Source organism: Sphaeramia orbicularis, chromosome 3, assembly GCF_902148855.1.
Source record: "Sphaeramia orbicularis chromosome 3, fSphaOr1.1, whole genome shotgun sequence".
Taxonomy (NCBI): Eukaryota; Metazoa; Chordata; class Actinopteri; order Kurtiformes; family Apogonidae; genus Sphaeramia; species Sphaeramia orbicularis.
In genome coordinates this window covers 35130048-35150869 of record NC_043959.1, presented here as the reverse complement: position 1 = coordinate 35150869, position 20822 = coordinate 35130048, and the positions used below count along the sequence as shown (strand labels likewise).

The following is a 20822-nucleotide window of genomic DNA, read 5'->3' as shown; positions in this document are numbered from 1 at the left end:
CTTACAGCCACATCATAATGAAAAAAAAAAAAAAATGTTGTGTAAATTGCATAATAAGGGATTGGGAGTCACAAACAAAAAAGTAGATAGCAGTGGTCTACTTAGTGTTGCCTGTCCTGTAATATATTTCATGTCCCAAAGTTGAACAAGGCAACTTGTCTCCTCAGTGATCAGTTGTGCTTTCAGTGCTTTTACAACTGAACTGGAAGCAGTTTATTTTACCTGATGAGAGAGTCGGAGAACCCCATATCTCCTTATACTTCTCTCAGAACCACCGACCATATGCAGGAATATTGTTGGACAACCAAAAACTGACATATAAGCCTACACATCTGCAACAAAGCAAGTTTGTTTTTTGCTTTAATGCCATTAGCTCTTTTTGTTAGATCTGGTACCCAGTTCTTTATATTCTAAGAAAGTTACTTCTTTGACTGATTCTTAACTTGACTCCTCAGCTTATACCACCTTTGAATTATACACTGTACATTCTAAGCAGTTTCACTGCTCATCTTGTTCTCATTGTGGCTCTCAGATGGCAGCGCTTGTGCTTCATTGTGAGACCATACTCTGGGGTCATGTCCAGTGGCTGACCAGGCAGGGCGTGGAAGTGTAGCTTCTGGATAATGATAGCCAAGAAGAGGTAGACTTCATTTCGTGCAATGACCTCACCGATGCACCGCCTCTTTCCCATGCCAAAAGCTATCACCTTCTCCCCTTCCAGCTTGTTAACCTCAGTGCCATCAGGACTCAGGAAGCGATCTGGGTTAAATGAGGACGGATCTTTCCACAGCTCACTGAAAATGATGGAGAATGAAACATCAGGCCCATGTTCAATTAGAGGTTGAATCTCCTCAAATTGGGTGTTGAAAGCAAATCAGGGCTAGTATTATGTCTACAGCTGTAACCCTCTGATTTAGGAAAACTGCTCTACTCAAGTGAGTGAATTTAGATCAAAAGAAACTCAAAGCATCTAACTTACGGATCATGGTTGACCTGCCACTGATTGACAAAGACGCAGGTGTCTTTGGGAATGAAGAAACCATTCAGGGATGTGTCTTTTGTGGTGCTAAAAAAGGAAAAATTAGAACACATATTCAATACAGCACTTATATTTTATAGCCCATCTTACATCTGTGATTTTTTTTTTTTTTTGACTGACTTAAAACAGAATGCTATGCTCATGCACCAAAAAGAGAAGCTCACCAGTGTGGAATAGTGAAGGGCAGGAATGAAGAGTGGCGCAAAATCTCCAAGATGAAGGCCTCAAGAAGAGGTAAGTTGTTCTTATCAGAAAGGAGGGGTGTGCGGTCCAATCCCACGTTTTCCTCTGCAAAGTAAATAATCCATTTAATATGATTTCAGCATTTAGAATAGCTTACAGTGTGAACTGTGATTCAGTTATCTGTAGTACTGGCTCTATTTGAATTTTACAAAAAAATGTTGAGAGTTTTGTGCAGACATTACTACATTACTGTCAACTAAATTAATGCCAGATTAAACAAACCCTTTTAATTATATGTCCACTAATAGGTGGGTATAAATCAAAACACTATTGCCCTTCCAGATATGTATAATTTTATCAAGTAAATCTTGGAATGAAAGGCTAAAAAGGTCACAATGAACCAAAATATTTGAGCCACCATCTAGCTGTACTTACTTATTTCTTCAAAGAGCCTCTCCTGAATCTCTGGATAAGCCACCATGTACATCACGGACCAAGACAGGGCAGTAGAAATGGTGTCAAAACCTAAGAGAGAATCACAACCACTGTCACAATGTATTTTTAAAATCATTATTATTCAGTAGGAATTTATGATCATATATTGGGTTCAACCTACCAGCTCCAAACAGATCATTGACGATTCCTACAATCTTATCATCTGACATCTGAACATTGCAGTTTTCATCCAACTTCCTGTCCTCACAGTGGTCAATGAGGGAATCAGTAATGTCACGGATGTTGTCCTGAAAGCACATTGATGAACAGTTTCAACAAAGCTTAAATAAACAATGACTCTACTTAATATCTACTTAATTTAGGAATGCATGGTGTACCTTGTCATAGGTGGCGTAGTGCTCTGAGACAATCTTTTGTACAAAGTCATTGAAGCGGGCATTGATGCTCAAAAAATTCTTCATGGTTGTGCTGGGCAAGTACTGAAGAAAAGGGATAAAGTCTGCAGGGTTGCCGCTACCCACCACCTGTCCAAACTCATCACTGAGGTTCACCAAGCCGACCAGCTCTTGGTCATTGTGGTCGTAGCGTCGGCCAAAGCACATTCCGCAGATCACATTGGCAACAGAGACAACAATGTGTCGAAAGGGGTCAAAGCTACCATCGGTCTTCATGACAGTGTTGAGCTGTTTGATCAGATAGTCTCCCTCTTTGCAGATGTGTTCCTCCAGCATACAGGAATACTCTGGGGTCGTGCCCTCCAAGGTCGCAAAGGATCGCAGAGCACTGTAGGCCAGCTTTCTACGGGCACGCCAAACGCCAGCCTTGTCTGTACTGAAGGCCAGACTCTTTCCATCATTGATAAACTTGAAGCTGTACAGGTCGGGTCTGCCTGCAAAGTCCTCCCCTTGCTTAATGAGAGCTTGTCGAATTGTTTCATTGCCATTTAGCACCACCACGGGACGCATGCCAATCTGGATCTGGAAAACATCACCATAGCGCTTGCTCATTGCAGTGAGACTCAGATAGGGTCTGCTGCCGATCTCCAGCACATTTCCGATGATGGGCAGGGGCTTTGGACCAGGAAGACGACGAAGCCCCTCAGGAATCTCGGTGTGGAAAAACTTCAAGAGCAGGTAGACCAGACACACTGTTGCCATGGCCACCAAACTCTCAGACACCGACACTGATCCAATGAATGGTAGTATCATAAGTGCCATGATGACAACTCTTCTTTTTGGCTAATACACAATCTGAGAATTAAATAGGAGGGGCATTAGAGTAGAGAAGGCAAGGAAGAGAAGTATTGTGCAACATGTTGACTGAATACACCGCAAAGTTAAAAGCAACTAAAACTGATATGTCATTTGTTTATTATCATTTTTTTGTATAAACACAACAACACTTTGTAACATAAGCCGCATTCCCTGCATATCTTACACTATGGTATCACTATAAGTTACTGTGACATAACACTACAACAGTACACAGAAAGCCGCTATAAAACTATAATGGCACATACTAACAATGGAGTAAACATAACAAAAGCTGCAGGTGCATACTAATTTGCACATTTTTAATAGTTGTATTTGCACTATAGTGACCTAAGCATTTATCTTGAAGGTTTCCTACTCAGTTCATATGCAGATATTGAACTTACCTTAGACACAAGACAAAAGGAAGCAGACTGCTGCAAGGAGTCCTTCAGAGTAGTCAAAATATCATGTAGTAGACTTAAATGTCCAAGTTTACCCTCTTCATGTCCCCAAAACAGAGAATGGGCTCTCGCTTTATAGTGTACTGTTCATGACGTAATCTCTCCCTCCCTCCCTCCCTCGCTCGCTCTCTCTCTCTCACTGTCATGAATGAAGTTTGCTTCAGAGGGACGTGGGCGTGTGTGTGGGAGATAGAGTGCGTGCTTGCGTGCGTTTCGGAGACTGAAGTGGTTGATTCCACACCTCAGAGTAGAATATAATTCATAGATGTCGTGACTTTGGTTTCGTGAGTTAGGAATTTGTTGCCAACATGTGTTTTTTTTCTTTTTCACTTTATGGAAGCATAAAGTCACCATCAGGTGTTATTTACATCCCTATTAATGAGAGTCTAACATGCAATAACAGTGTTGAGTGTAACAACATTAGGCTTTCACATGCAATTTTTTTTTTTTTTTTTTTTTTTTTTTTTTTTTTTTAGAATTGGTAATATGTACCCTCTTTCCTCCACTTATATCTTGGATTGACCCTGATAGGTACCATTCTCCTCATCAATAATGTATTTTTCTCAATATCCCAATATGAGTGATTGTTGCGTGGCAGTGTTTAATCACACTTTTAATTTTTTAGTGACCTTCCTTTGCTAAACAGAGGATTATTACCATTAAGGCGGTCATACAAACAGATGATAACAGTCTAACACGCAATGTTTTTTTCTAATCCTTTCAAGAGATAGCTGATCAATAAGTAAACTCAATCAATAAAAAAGCCATTGTTATGTAAACTTGAGTTAATTATTACAAATACAAGACTGTAGATGTATGTTGTATGGACAAATAAATATGTACTGGAAAGTTCAATGAAGTACAACCATGCGCACGTCTTTATGACCAGAGGCATGTTTTTATGTGTACATAGGTTGGATATGGATGAATGATATAACAAGGAGAGCAATGTTCTCAAGGTTTGGGCTGAAAACAAGAGTTTGTGACAAGTGGCACAGCAACCACCCCGCCAAGTTTAAGTCCTGATAAAACAGTCAAATGCCATTGCGTGCTTGTACCTGTTAGTTCTCCGCCGGAGTTAAAGATTGACCAGTTGCGTGAGAGCGCAGTGATCAAACTCTCACCTCCCCTTTGAAGAGGATGCTGGGGGGAGGAGGGGGAGGAGGAGGGGGAGGGTAGTCAAACAACACTGTTGGAATACAGGGGTAGATGAGTTCAATACAATTCCTTGTCCAACTTTTAACCTTTTAAACCCAGAAAACATTTCAGAGAGTAGTATGCTGTCTCACTTCCAGTTGGACTATTTCGAAAAAGCGGATTGAGTTACAGGCTTAACAGCACGTATTTTAACAATTCTAAAGAGTACATTTTATATATCTTATTAAATATATTATAAACTTATAAACCATTTGGGATTTACGCAGGACAACATCTGTTCCATGCGCTCATACTTCAACAAGTGTGCGTTTGTGGGCTGTTTACGTCTGTGAAGTGGGTATAACAGGACTGATGGCTCTGCATTTATTTCACTGCTCGTCAGTTTCTGCTATCATGTCTATAAAATGTGTGTTTCAACAGAGAGTCACACAGGGGCCAAGAAAAATGAATCCCTACATTTAAGGATGACCTGATATGCGTGTTTTTTCAGACCCCCTCCTCCTTTTTTACGCATTTATATAAGATGTTTTTTTGAAATATTACATTAAATCTACTTATGTATTTGCCTGGTCAACTCATGACAAAGATTCACTTCACTATGGTGTCCTTCACTGAGTATATTAATATGTATTTTATTTAGGTTGTATTTAGGCATCAGTTTATTCATGCTCTCACTTCTTATTTGGAAATATACGTATGACAGCAGCCACTTCTGCGAAACAAGTGTAAGACATATCAAGATACACACTCTTCATCATATATCTTCACTGTAAAAGGGAACACCCTCAAATTTATAAGTAGGCTACATGTTGTTTGTGGTTTTGTCCTCTGGTTAAGTTACTCTAAAAGTATACAAAAAGAAGAAGAAGAAGAAGAAGAAGAAGAAGCAGGTGTCATTAAATTGGCTATTATTGAACTTTCTTGAATTACAGGATCCATTCTGAGCGGCGTGTTTCCTATTATGTCCCGAAGAGATATACACTGGCAACAAAACCTATATAATTACAAAATATGAAAACTATCTGTGAATGTAACCGCATAATGTGTGATCTCATAAATGTGTGCAGCGTTTTCATAGGAGCTATGGTGGTTTTAAAAACAACAACAACAACAACAACAACAACAACAACAACAACAACAACAACAACAAAACAAAACAAACAAAACTCTAGCCACTGACAAGTTTTTAATAAAATACCAAGTTTTAAGGTCGGTTCCAAAGTTAAATCGTACTTATTTGAAGTATTCCTCACACAGCGCTTTATGCACTTCCAAATGAATAAATACCACTTAACTGTTTTGAAGCCAAACACTAAAACGCATCAAACCTGTCATGTCGCATATATTTGAGTTAACTTCCTACAGTCATAATATTTTTAATGAAACGTCGATTTATCATAATAAACCACAAACGGCCCTGAAGCAGCGGAATATTTGAAAACAACAAAAAAGTCTATCAGGTAAGAGTCGTTTTTTTAAATTATTGGTTTATTTTGCGTAATCTGCTTTCTCGGTCCTCCCGGACTTTTGGCTGACTCTCCGCGGACTCTCGCCGTGCGCCACGGCGCTGCGCCTCTAGTGCTGCATGTTGCGTGAGAAGCGGAGCTCCCGTCCAGAGGGGAGGGTCTCGGTCTTCTGGACAATCCTAAATCTGCTTGGTCAAGTCACGCGAAGGCAACAGCCTCTGGAAAAGACACAAGGGTCTTAAACTTGCAGAACAAAAGCGCAGGACGCGAGACTCTCTTTTTTTCCTGCTTGGGCAGAAGGTGCACATATTTGCGCTCTATAGCTTCTGTAAATGCGAGGATCTTGGAGCTTTGGAGTCATGCAATCTGCCACTCAGGCTTCATTCATTGCAGTCATGCAACACGGCAGGGCTGAAGCAGCTACGCAGGCAAGAGCCCACCAAACAGGTTAGGAAAAGTGGAACTTTAGAAAATACGGCGGACTGATCACACTTTGTCTCACGCAACTGGTCCCAAACCAGAGCCCGTGGGGTCTTTAAAGAGGGCACTGGGAGCCGTCCAGGATTAACTTCACCTCCCTAGGTTGAAGTTAGGAGAGTGAGAACACAAAATAAAACCCACACTGGATAGGTGCAGCGTTTGATATTTTAGCGCCATCAAAGCAGAATTGTAAAATCACATCCCACTGGACAAACCCAGCTCTAATCCAGTATTTAGAATGACCACAAACAGAATACACTAATAAATACCATTCTTCATCAGGGAACTATGATTTAAAAAAAAAAAAAAAAAAAAAAAGGACAATGCTGATCCCTGTACTTTGAAAACTGTTTATTGTCCATATTTAACAATATACCTGTTAATGTAAAGCACTAAAACACAAGAATGAACAATCAAAGCATGAAAAACAGTGAAGTTGTGAAGGACACAATAAGTATCCCTGGGATATTTGTCTTCATGGGTCACTAAGGGGAAACTTTCCAGCATATAAAAAAAGCACTCTTCAGATTATTTTTATTACAGATCAGTGAACCTGAATGGGCTCTATGCACAGCCCCACTACTTCCTGACTTCAGGTGGGTCTTTTATTTCCTGTCTGTCATTATTAGATACACTGATTAATCCAGGTGTGCCTAATGAATCAGTAGTCACAACAAGTAACAGGCACACCTGGATTAATCAGTGTGTCCAATAATGAAAGACAGGAAATAAAGGAGCCACCTGAAGTTCAGGAAGTAGTGGGCCTGTGCATAGATGGGTTTCATGTGACGTATGCATACATTAAGTCTTGCTGCGCACGCATCTTGGAGGCGGAAGTCACGCTGAGTTCGTAGCGTGTTAAACGAAAACGTGGTAGAATAAAACTCGTACCTGTGGATGGACCTGTTAAACTCCTGTGTGCTGTTTATTACTTAGGTTTCACAAAGTATAAGTTAGACACAAAGACCGCTGGGTTCCATTGGTGGCAGTGGTGGTTCTGTTCTGCCCACCGCTGTTTATAGTTATTACCGTGGTTAGCGTAGCTTCTCAGTATAGTTAGCCTGCGTGCCTGTTGCGTGTGGAAAAAAAGAATTGTCATCATGTGGTACGGTGATGAAGACCCCTTTAAACCTACCAGGAGGGCTTCCTCTGGCCTATCACCCTATAGAGAGAGAGTGTTTGTGGATCTACCTGCTCCCTTTGCCGGCGATGGCAGCCAGAGTTTCCTCAGCTGGAAGTTGCAGTCGGAGCTACGGCAGGTGACACCCGAGAGTTCAGTGGGGAGCTGGTGACAATACTCCCCACCCGTCTGTGCCAGTCTGCTTTTCTACTAATGGGCAGCCTTCCCCATGTGGTCAAGTCAAATTATGCGGCCGTGAAAGAGAAGATGGGATCGGCTTTTGAACAGAGATAGTTAATGGACAGTTTTAGAGCTAACATATCGGCTCATCCATGAGTTCTGGGGGAGAGCCTGGAGGTGTACGCGGCTGATGTGAGCAGGCTGGGAGCTGGTACTCTGTTTTTGCCTCCGAGGTGCGCGTGCATCTTACTGATGTCACTGTTGTTAGTAAACATTGAAACTCCTCTGTAGAGCCCACACTGTAAGACTGAATAAGTTGAGTTTACTTAAAAAATTTGAGGTAACCTGTTGCCTTAAAAAATGTACGTAACGAGTAAAGAAAACTTGAGTGTATTAAACTTAAATGCTTGATTTGAATGGAATTGCTATTTTAAGTACAACACACTAAATGCTAAGTTGATTTAACTTAAAATTTGTTACAATAATTGTTTTGTATAATCATTAAACTTAATTTCATCAGTTCATTGTACTCAATTCCAAGTTGATTTAAATTAAAACCTTTAACGATATAAATTGCTTTGTATAATTATTAAATTTAGTATTCTGTAGCATGGATTGAAATTAGACAGGAAGTTAGCTCAGTATAAGTAGCGGGCACAGGAAATGCTTTAAATTTGGCAGGGCGGGAAGATTTACATCAACAACAATCCTCCATGATCAGTAAAAGCCACATTTCTTCCTATGACTCTGACTCATGGTGCAGCTCTACAAAAATACAAACACAAAAAGGCCAATAAACACACATAAAGTCCAAATTAACACTAACACCACAACCCCGCTGAACCCCTTCACAGAAAAATAACACATTTTCAACAACATGCCCAATACCCACAATGCAATGCACAGATAAAAAGGTGTGGTCATGACTAAAACTGAGTGATTTAAATCCATTCAACTTAAACTTTTCCGTACTTTTGACTATGTCTACAAATTAGTAGAATATACTTAACATTTTATAGTAATGTAATAAAACTTAAATCATTTAAGTACATTGTAATTAAAGCATTTTAATAAATACAAAGTCTGGGCTTACAGTGCATACAGTTTAAATCCAGAGTAATGTGTCCAAACAAAATCCTCTTACTGTATTCTGCACACAAAGTGATGACCCATTCTGTTTACAAGTGGTTGTTTCATTTATCATAGGAACAACTGTGTAATCCGATTACAGATTAGCTTTATTCTGGGGTGTCTGAGGTGAGAGCAGGTTGTGTTATACCTTATGCTGCAAGTCTGTGCATCAGATCACAACAGGTGAATTAACAGCTGGAGAAAACAACTGCTCTGTCTCAATCATCAAATAGGCCAGTTTTATAGTAACATCAAGTGAATAAAAACAGAAAAAAATCCATTGAGAGGAGTAAGTGTTTTTCTATTTGGAAAGCACTGGGGGATCTGAGGAGGAAGGATGTGGAAGGCAGGACATGAGTCAGTGGGGAGATTCGGTTGTAAGGGAGTTTACTAGCATCTTAAAAAGATTAAGTTGTGGGCTTCTCCAGGATGTGAAGAGTGGAACAGTAGTGCAGATTCCAACCTGTGTATGGAGATGACCAGATAGAGCTGTGGTGAGTTATATCTGGATGCACAGGACCAGGCCTGAAGGTGTGTGGTGCCGGTTTGCCTCTGTCCATATGGAAAGAGCGTTAAGCAAAAAAAAAAAAAAAAAAAAAAAAAAAAAAAGTGGGGATGGGGGTAGGAGAATATTTTGCCCACAGCCATATACCTCTTAAGGAATTCTTGGACATAAAAGCAGGTGTAATGACTGTGAAAGTTGTTAGTTTCTACTCACGCAAAGGCTGTCACGCACACACACACCTTCAGAGCAGGTGTGTACCTCAGTTGCACCGAGAGAGTGTTTTTCGTACCGACGCAGAAGATAATATTTTCTTTGTGATGTCTTTTATGATTTACCATCAACTGAGGTATGAATGAATGAACTTCAGTGGGTTGTCATAAAACACATTGATAAATCTCAAAACCTGCGCTGCTTATGAATCAAGATGAACTGAATAAAATACACTCATTTTGAGAATCTAAAACACGGATCTTAAATTAATTTTAGTTCAGGGGCCACATATAGCCCAATATGAGTCTGCTGGATCAATACAATAATAACATACATAGTAACATATGTGTCTATGAAACTGGGTTCATTTTGGTACTTAGTACTTTGCCAGCTTTTTAGACCCAATAATAAAAGAGAAATTTAGACATATTTCCCCCCAGGATGTACCTAATGATGGCCTCAGACAAATGCAAAAAAAAAATATTCTCTTGCTCTGAGCCATCCCAAAATTAATTAATTTTTAATAAAATATTGGGGCAAAAAATAGGACCAAAATTGGGACAGGAAAAGCTACCTAGGTGTCAGTGCATTTGATCTGGAAAACATGACTGTAAATGGTCTTATATACCGCTACAAATAAAGACACTGTGTTAAATTTGTCGATCCTTGTGGTTTTTCTAATCCAGACATGCAGGTTTTTCATGAATCTCAGTCTCATTCCAGGTTTTGTATGTTACCCATTGTGTCCACTTGTGTTACATGCAGAACCTGCCCAGTTAAACGCATATAAAGCATAAAAAATGATTTTGCAGCAGCAGTTATTTTTGTGAAACACTCTGCCTTGCATAATTACTTCGATTCCCAAAATATACCTGTGAGAGAATAAAGAGATATTCCAAAAAATAGTAGCGCATAATTTTCGTGTTCTTTTGACCGTGTTACATGCAGATTTTTGTGTTAAATATAATGTAAAATAATATAAAAATGTGTTTTATCTGAAAAATAGTTTCTCTTTTATCTTTGTAAATATCTATTTTTAAAATAGGCCCAAAGTGCTTCCAGACTTGCTTCATAACATTAGTCTACATCTGGTTTGAATTTTTTGCCCCAATGTCCTGTTTTTAGGGACCAGTTTCATAGAAGCACCCATATAAATAATTTAAACTTTTTTCTATGTTTTAGAGTGAAAAAAGCAAAATTGCATTTTGAAAATATTTACATGTACAAACGATCCTTTGAAAAATGTGAATAGCATGAACAACTACAACATGAAATTTCTTAAGATGCAATTTTAACAATATTATGACCTGGATCTACAAAGACACAAAACACTTAGTAACAGGCAGAATATTGTAAAAATTCCACTTAATTCTCTTAAGACAATTCAGGTTGTTTATATTTTTTCAGGTTATTCACATTTTTTTGTGAAAAGACAGTTTATACATTTAAATATTTTCATCTTATTTCCCTTTTTCCACTAAAACAAAGAAAAAATCTTGGAGTTGCCATTATTCATAGTTTATTATTATGATGTTTTACCGGTCTGACCCACTTGAAACTGAATTTGGCTGTATGTGGCACCTGAACTACAGTGATTTTTGACACTGTTGACTGTTAATATCTTCAGTGTAATTTTTGAATTTTTGAATGATGGTTCAGATTGAACCCTTTGGCGGATTGGTTTTGGCCAGCTGTATGTTTGGTATCCCTGATCTACAGTCACGGAAAAAATTATTAGACCACCCTTGTACAAAGTAAAGTACATTTGTTTGGACAAATATAATGATAACAACAAAAATAGCTCATAGGAGTTTAATTTCAGAGCTGATATCTATCCATTCTCCATGTTTTCTTGATAATAACCAAAATCACTTCAGTTCTTATATCATTAGCTATGACATTGTACTACCAAAAACAGTGCTTTTAGGCATTCCATGTTTTCTTTTCTGTCTGTTTTAGTCACATGATACACACAGGAGTTAGTATTTGATTGCATAACCACTGTTTTTGATGACTTTTGATGGTCTAATAATTTTTTCTGTGACTGTATATATGAAGAGCTAATAAGACTTTTACGACTGTTATGGTGTTGATCTATAGCTTACAAAGAAGTTGAGAAGCAAAAACAGATTAGTCAAACTCTGGATTAGTTTTACCAAATCAGTCCTTAAAACTGATTTTGTATCTTTTGTAAGAACCAATCATTTCATGCTCTACAGAAATTAATTCCTGTGGCATCAGTGGTTTAAGTGACCAAACGGTAATAGCTAAAAAGACCAGACCCTGTTTCACCATGTTATGATCATTAAAACATTCAGCAGCCACACTTAGACACATGAATATAGCATTATTTATTCAATCTTAAACACAAAACCTAAATCTACTTATTGCAGCAGCACTAACAGTGTACTTTGAAAGAGACTAACACCAGTCCTACTGTTAGGACATCAGTGAACAGGCTCCTGGAGTTGCGTGTGCCCAGCTGGGTAAACCTTAATAGGATTATTTTGGACTGCAGATCATGACACCCCACATGAATGTTGCCTGTGACCTAACACAAACTTGCAGCCTTTTCCATTCAGTGCATGTAAGGTAATGTCAATATGAAGCCGATAGCATCCTAATAAGTCTAGTGAAATGCATTTGGTGTTTGCTGATGCACATTAACGAGTTTGTCAGTCCAAAACTTTAAAAGAGTATTGAGTGATTAAAAACGTAAATGAATTACCTTGAATGTGATTTTCTGTTTCATTTTTATTTTGAATCATGACACACTTCACTTGTTGCTGCACAGATTCGATCTCTGTTTTGTTTCAACCCACATTCATCATGATTTTCCAGTTTCGTTAAAGCAAGAATGACCAGTAAATTCAGAATTATAATTTGTCCAAGTTCTGTCTAGTCTTTAAAAACGAGTCATACATTTCCCAGAATTCAGTGCCCAGAGGATGTGGCTTTGGGGTTTTTTCCACCTCCACTACTTGTTAATATAAATGATGTTTCCTAGAACTATGAGGAACTGGCATACACCCTGATACATCATTTTCAACACACACCCACATGCACGCAAAAACAAACTGGCAAGTGGAAAAAAAAAAAAACATTTGCAACCCTACTGATTCATTGCATATAGAACATTTTTACATAATACACATAATTTCACATAATTATTCCATGAAGCTGGAATAATTTTTTAGACACATTCCGCTGGTGTATAAGTGTATGTGTGTGTGTGTGTGTGAATGTGAGGAATTGTAAAGCACTTTGGGCACCATGAAGGTGTAGAAAATGCGCTATATAAGTTCAGTCCATTTACCATTTACCATTCCTCTTTTTATTCCTATTTATGCACATCAGTCAACACCTTTGACCATATGCAATGATTACACACAGGGTCCTAAGTACAAGAATAAATCACATTGTCACAATAATTTCATAAGTAGAGGTAAAAATATTTTATTGCAACTTTACGGGCAACAGTGTATTATGTGAAAAATGTATCTTTTCACTTTTTGTCTTTTTTGTTCTTTAAAATGTCTCATTCCTCATGCTGCAATTTTAGATTAGTGTAGATTTCTTGTAGAACACACAACCAATGCTCTTAAAAACTGCATTTATTTACATTATAAATAATATCTGTATGTAATAATGTAATCGATTTCTAACAGATGTTCTTGTAAATATTACTGAGCATGAAAGACAAAATGTTATCACAAACTGTTACAGCCTGAACACAGAAAAAGGAAACAAGAAAGGTGTTTTTAATTTATAATAATTCTTGTGCTTATAAACTGAAGTAAATTTTTTTCTTTTCCTATTTTTAAATATATTTGTTAAAAAATTGTTGTTTTTGCAAGAGATTTGTAATGTTTTGCTGGTTTGATTTAAAGTTTTGTGATTAGTGTGTAGAGCCTACATTTACTGAAGAAAAAAAACCAAACAAAAAACCCAATTACAGTAAGTGTAGCACACAATATACAACTCAAAAAAAACCCGGCTGTTGCAACAGGTTACTCACACAATTTCAGGTCAAAAGCAGGAGACTGTCAATAGATAACAGGGTCATTGTGGGTAACCGCGTAAGCACCAAAATCAGCTGTACAGTCACTGCTGATATGTTTTTATCACGCAACCATGAGCTCAATGCACGCAGGGTACAGTGTTTCAGAGAGGGAGAACAGCTACTTTCGAGAGAGGCTGTGTTGTGGATGTGTTTGCTAGGCGTGTGAGTGAGCGAGGTGGTGGGGTGGGGGGGGCTGGGGGTTTGGTACTGGATCACCTTCCCTTCCTGACCAGGCGTGAATACCAGATTAGTAACTGAGCTAATGGTTTCCCCTCCCGCCCATCCCCAATACCCTCCTCTGTCCTTATGCAAGCCAGTATTATTTGTGCTCCGCGGCAATAACAATAGTTGCGTGCGGAAATATCTCGGTCATCCATCTTTCTGTCACCTCTCCCTCTCTAGTGGGGCACGAAGGTGTCATAACTGAGCGTAAATAGGCAAGGTCAAGGAGGGCGAGATCATAAAGAGATACATGTCTGAGTGGAGTCATGACCCTTACTGCAAAAAATAAAAAAGCAGAAAAGCACCGGCAGTGTGTGGTGCTTTCAGCAAGGCTGAAAACACTAGGATAGTTAGTAATAAAATCACAACTGAAGGAAACATTTGAACATATGAACACCAGAATACACAATAGAGCACACAAACTAGGGCATCTTTTAACACTGACATTTTAATTGTTTTAATAAAAAAGAAAAAAACAAATGCACACACACATATTCTATCAGTCTTATCCAGCTCTGCATAGTGGTGCAACATAACATACTGTATATGACCCCCAGAAAAACTGTAAAATCTCAAAATGTTGAATAAAATATGTTTTTCATGCAGTAGATTCCGACAAACCTGCCACAGATACTAACCTGTAAGTGTTAATATAGTCATGTTTACACACACACACATGTTCATGTCTGTTGCTGATCATTCAATATTCTATGTTTATGGTTATTTGAATGTTTGAGGGAATGGGTTTTGTTTTGTGAAATATGGTATTTTGACCCTCACGGCCACCGTACCATAACATTGTGTTGGGGCATACTGAATATCGATTGCACGCAGTATCACACAGAATCCACTTAGCTCTTCTAGTGACTCAGAGAGTGAGTGAATTGGGGTCATGACCCTAATTAAGCGTCTGGCGTCCACTGCATGCTGGCGCCATGGCAAGAGGAAAAAATGCATTTTTGTCTCTGAAAAATTCCTGCATTAAAGCTGCATTTATCAGTATTTTTAGATGAACTCTCAGATAAGAGCTGTAGTGGGGTGATAGAGGTATGGCTAAGGTTTACAACTTCTTCTTTTTTTTTTTTAACCACAGTAATATCAATTTTTCAAGCCACAAATGAAAAAGCTCTGGATCACAATCTTTTGTCACAAGAGAGACAGTAATCAAACAATAAAATTGAATATAAGTGTGCCTGCTGGATGTCCACATTAGGCATTTTATGCTAAACCAGTAGATTGGCTGTGTAGGAAATAAGCTGCAAGTCTGCATGTTTAGATATCCTTATTTTTTTGTCTCCACATAAAAGAGTTTTAAAAACAATAAACATAAAACGTCTCTGAAAAGCAGTTTAATCTTTACATCATTCATTTTTGACAGGCTAATCTCCTCTGTTGACATTCCTGTGGAATCAGACCCTGAAGTAAGATATTCTTACTTGTGTAATGAACAGTGAGTCACTACTGACCTCAAGTATGTGGTCACTCATATTTTATCATTAATATGCCATTTATTTTCTGTAGGATAAAAAACGCACCAGTAGCCAATCCTTTTTTTCTATATAGAAATAAGATATGGATAAGCTCGGCACGCATAAGAATTCATGCATGACACAAATTAACCTCTTGCCCCTTAAACATGCACACACTTACACACAACACACACATGCACACACTTTGCCCACCCCAACCTTCATTCTCTGTGCAGTGCAAACCAACCGCCGTCAACCAGCCTATTATCTATGGGTTAATCCACAGATTATTATTCAAACAAGAGGTCTCACTCTGCTGCAGTCCATGGGAACTAGTAATAATCTGCAGTTGATTGGCACAAAAGGGACAATTTTGGCCTTTGTCTCTACAACAACTGAACATTATGTTTAACATTGTGTTGAATTAATGTTTTTTACTTGTAAATGTAAATGTTACTACCCACAAGTGCAGAGATCACTGTTAAGTCCACTACTTTTTTTCCATGTTATTTCATTCGTATAACTGTCGTCTTTTGTCCATTGTGTAAGATTTGAGCATACCTGTGTGCTTATAAGTAGGTTCTATTGGAGTTTTTAATTGATGTTAGCTGACTGCATGTCTAAACCACTGTTAGCTAATGTTGCACAACATTACTACTCCGAAGGAGCAGAGGAGGCATTCAGCCGCTAAGGATTTTTACTGAAAAAATTGCACAGGTTATGTCTATATCTGTCTGTATTTTCAATAAATCAGTGTCCAGGCTGTTATCATCGATTTCGGCAAAAAAGACAATTATGGAAGATATTTAATGATTATTTATTCTTTAGCCATTACTAAAAGCCATTACATGTGTAAATGTCTTCACACACTACATATTAACCTGTTGATTTTTCATCACAAACACAATTTATCAACAAAGACACTTTTTGTCACAACTGTGATGGAGCAACTACAATCCCATTTGTTCAGAAACGTAAAGATTTCTGTAAAAATCTAACTTAATAATGCCAGGGGACAGGTATTTTATAATTGCAGATATTTCAATAAATCGATATTATAGGAGCATGTGTAAAGAAATTTTGGTGTCTAGTAATTAAATCAAAGTGTTTATGGGAAAAAAGAAGTACCATGTAGACTACTGTCTGGGAAACCAGGCCAATTTTTGCCTACTGAGTGGTTCCTCTTCAATAGACAATCTGCGGGTTAATCATTGTGCATTGCGTGCAGACTCTGTTTGCTTGGACAGAGCCAAGGGTCGGGAGGTTGTGTACAGAAAGAGCTGAGGGAGGTATCGGTCACCCTTTTCTATCAAAACAATCATCAGCCGTTTTTTTAAGGACATCACGCTAAGTTGTGTAAAAAAAAAAAAAAAAAAAAAGAAAAAAAAAAAGAAAAAGAAAAAGAAAAAAAAGTCCAGTTATGCATTAATACTCCAAATGGACACATGGATCAACTGGTTGTCTTTGCCGACAGAAGTAGATTTCCAAGCTTGTTTGTGTATTTATATTCATTTTCATTACATACTTAGGAAACAATATCTGCATTTTTCTGCAAACCAGTGCTGACCCCTGTTATAAGACATTATACCAGCTGTCTTTCTCCATTCCTGTTTTACTGGTTCCAATTGAACCTCTCCAGCTGTACTCACTGTGCTTTAAGAGCATTTCACATAATTTGGGACTTTTATGGAATGTACATGTTTTACAGGCAGATGATGGAAAAATGACTGAATCATGAACATACCTTAGGCTAAATGTGGTTGCACAAAGATTATGTTGCAGGTTTTAATAGATTAGAACCTGAACATCTCCTGTGGTACCATCTGGAAGTAAATCTAACACAGGAGTCAATCAGTGAACATCCATCATATCCAACTGACGAAGACTGGACAATGTTTAGTTGGATTGGTGATGTTCGGTTGATGTTTTAACAGGTTAAAAAATAACAGAAACCCAATCTGGTGGCAACTTTTTGATTGACTCTGTAATGTGTATTTATGTGTGAGAGAGAGGCTGCTGTAAGAGCTTCAGTTGTGTGTTTTTTTTTCTTTTTTTAATTTTGGCATGTCATCCAAAACCACATAATATCACAGACTTATTTGTATGAATCTTTATGCCTTATTTGAGATTGGAAACACACATAAATCAAAACTGAAGTCAAATAACATACACTGAACCAAGCTAGAGGACATAAACTATGAATACATTTTCATTGCTTTCACTTAAATGCATTCAGTGAGACTGTTTATTCATCAGTTCTCTCCCAACAGCAAAACACTGTTGGCAGCACATTTTTCAGATATTAAGACAGTGTTTTCAAAACTGTTAAAAATGCTACTCTAGTCTTATTACTGAGAAAAGGAGCTGGCTATGGAATGATTTTGTTTGGAAACATTCATGAAGTGAGACAAGTTGGTGAGAAACAAAGAGTGGCAGCACTGGATTAGACACTTGAGAAGATACTTTCCAGATACTTGGCATAAACTATCATGTTTTTGAGTAGCTGTTGGGGCTAACTCCTCCTCACTGCACTTACAATGTTTATTTTATACATGTGAATTATTTCCTTTTTTATTATTACAAGCATGAAATTATATATTTTTGGTCCTTGGTTTTCATTTTTCATAACTGCATTAATGACCATATGTAAAAACACTGAAAAAAGAAAATGTGCTGAACTGAATTGAATATAACTGCTTAATTTGTAGTTTGCTCTTTTTAGGGACCGAGCCGAAAGGTAATTTTTTTTTTTCTTTTTTTATAAATTCTTAGTCAATAGAGTTCTTATTGTTTGATGAAATGCTAATTAGTTGAAAAATGAATCAAACTTCAAAGATAAGATCAAAGTTAATCATTTATTTAATGGTCCTTGTTGTTAGTGGTTTTTAGGTCAGTGTTTTATAGGTGACACTGTGTTCTTTCTGACAGACTGCCATGGTTTGAGTGAGTTTTGGAAGTGAGATTCATTGTTTGGCCAAGATACATGAGATGCATGAAGAGTTTTCAAAGTGTGGTTTTTAGTATTGACCAACGCTTGACAGCAAATGAAAAAAACTTGCTGCATGAAACCTTCAGACTTTATGAGATTACCTTCTGGCACAGCACGTTTAGTCCCCCTGCCTTTGCCTTTTTAATGCCATGCCCTGATAAAGTGCAATTATGCATGTCAGATCCACTGGTGGTTTGTTTGATTAAATGTTCTAAACTAACATCAAGCTAGTACTACCATCATCACGGTCAGTCATCATATCTACTTGACAGTGCAATAACAATATTCAAAGATAGTGATTATGTGACTCTGTGTTGGAGCTTTTCTGATCTTTCAGTAGAAAAACCCATGTACTGTAAATGTCCCTGATTATTATTCGTCCCTCACAGACCTGTTACTTACCTAGTGGAAATGTATGATAATACATTCTTAGCCCATTTGGTGTTTGCCCAGTGGGTGCACTACGCATCTCCTGCCACAAAGATCCCAAAATAAGTTCCTCTGCTCTCCTGCACTTTATAGATATGACTGTGGTTTGCCCTGCGTCCCTTCATCCACAAATAGTCACACAACTAATACCCCAGTTTAAGCCAACTACATATTGTTTATTTTGTGTAAAATGAAAACCTCAGAAATATCAAACAATAGATGCCCACTTAAGATGAATTTCATAAATTTTTTCAATCAGTCTCTGTCAGGTCTTAAATCAGACCAAAATGCTCCCTGATTTGCTGTAGACAGTCTTTCTCTGACTTCTAATATAACAAACGACAACTTTGACAGGCGTCTTTGTTCTTTTCTGTATAAATAAAGCAGGTAGAGAAGGTGTCAAAACCCAAACAGAATGACGGCCAGAGGTAAATAATTCCTTTGCGTGAGGAAGCTCCGGTAATTCAGGTACACGTGTAGCATTGAGGCTATTGTGTGCCAAGCTTTATCTCCTTAATCAGTTCTCTTTGCCACCAGTTAATCATTTGTGCATGCCAGGGCTCAGACACATTGGATTCATTACACGCAGTGGGAGAACAAGAGGTAGGATGACGACACCGTGGCTGATAGTGCTGACTGAGCCCCTGGACAGTGGTGTAAATTACACAGCCACCGGCCCTCCTTTTATTCCGCTGGGAATTGGCTTAATCGTATGCATTGTGAAGCACTCCAGCATCTGATCCCTCTGTGTCTCAACATGCTCTTTATGTAACACAGTGAGTGACAAGGATGCAGATAAAAGACACGTACAGGGTTTGACAGATCTGTCCATGTACGTGTGTTTATGTGGGTTGGATACGGCCATTCACATGTGCATTTGTTACACAGTTACGCAAGTTATTATCAGTTAACTGTAGTACGTAGTTTATTGACACTGTGATAATGAAATTAACAACATTCTTCACTGCAGATATTTATGAATATACACATTATATTATGCAACCTAGGCAGTGGCAGATAAAACATGAAGTTAATAAGAGTGTTGGCTGCTGTGTGCCGTGCTGCATGTGTGATAAGTAAAGGCAGTAATCCAGCAGCTTGCTAGCTTGCAGGCCCTCACAGCAGGAGATTAAAGATGGTGATCATGATACAAGAATGTAAAAGAGACACGACAGAGAAGGCTGAAGAAGCTGCCACACCTGGCACAGACACTTATTTGTTCCAGCGCTTGTTGCTGTGTGTGCATGCTAACCTGCTGCAAGTGTAGATGCGTGTAAACTAGAGACATAAATTGGTGAGAATAACTGAGAAAGCCAAGCCTGATTGTTTGTTGTCAATGGGTGTAACCTGGCTTAAATAAATTTTGATCCCTGCAGGGCAGCGCTGCTCATCATCCGCCCATTTCTGAGGTGTGAGTGTCTCGTAAACACCACACAAGAAAAAATTTGGCTCTTCTAATCCTCTCTCATCTCCTTCATGTTCACAAGTTTACAGAAACACAACGCAGTCAGTTCCTCTTGTCTATCCAAACTCTGCAGGCCTTCTGCATTCAGACAACCATGCTTAAAATAAAACTGGGGGCGGATGATTGATATGGAAATCAGCAGGCAGTTGTCACATTTGATAATAAAGTTTAGATTGGGGAAGAAAAGGCTATCTAACAAGGAAATGCTACTGAGAGGACACACTGTTCATACAGTTTACCCTCCAGTGTCACATCAAATGAGATTACAAATAGAGCCGCCAACAGCCCATTACCCCGACTGTCAGGTGAGAAATTATTCTGATTTGATCTCAAGCCAGTTTTCAGCTTCCAACTATAATTTATGTGCAATCATAATTGTAGCTGTTCCACAAAAACCTGCCTCATACGTTACCGCTTGGCCTCAGGCTTTTGCACTGTAGCTTTTTATTGCCGGACTGAGAACCTTTGATGTTTTTACGCACGCTGATATTCCAGTATCATTGTGAATGCTCTGGATGGATGGATTGATCGATGCAAATTGTA

At 38.3% G+C, this 20822-nt stretch overlaps 1 protein-coding gene across 1 annotated transcript; it reads right to left on the bottom strand.

Annotated features, from left to right (window-relative positions):
• Nucleotides 1-351: 351 nt before the first annotated feature.
• Nucleotides 352-3458, bottom strand: cyp1a (cytochrome P450, family 1, subfamily A). The gene is made up of 7 exons (XM_030130878.1): nucleotides 3336-3458; nucleotides 2056-2928; nucleotides 1839-1965; nucleotides 1658-1747; nucleotides 1204-1327; nucleotides 980-1066; nucleotides 352-794 (listed from the first exon to the last, which is right to left on the bottom strand). Exons 2-7 carry the CDS (start codon nucleotides 2893-2895, stop codon nucleotides 506-508), a joined length of 1557 nt encoding a protein of 518 aa, XP_029986738.1. The 5' UTR covers nucleotides 2896-2928; nucleotides 3336-3458; the 3' UTR covers nucleotides 352-505.
• Between the last annotated feature and the right edge of the window lie 17364 nt (nucleotides 3459-20822).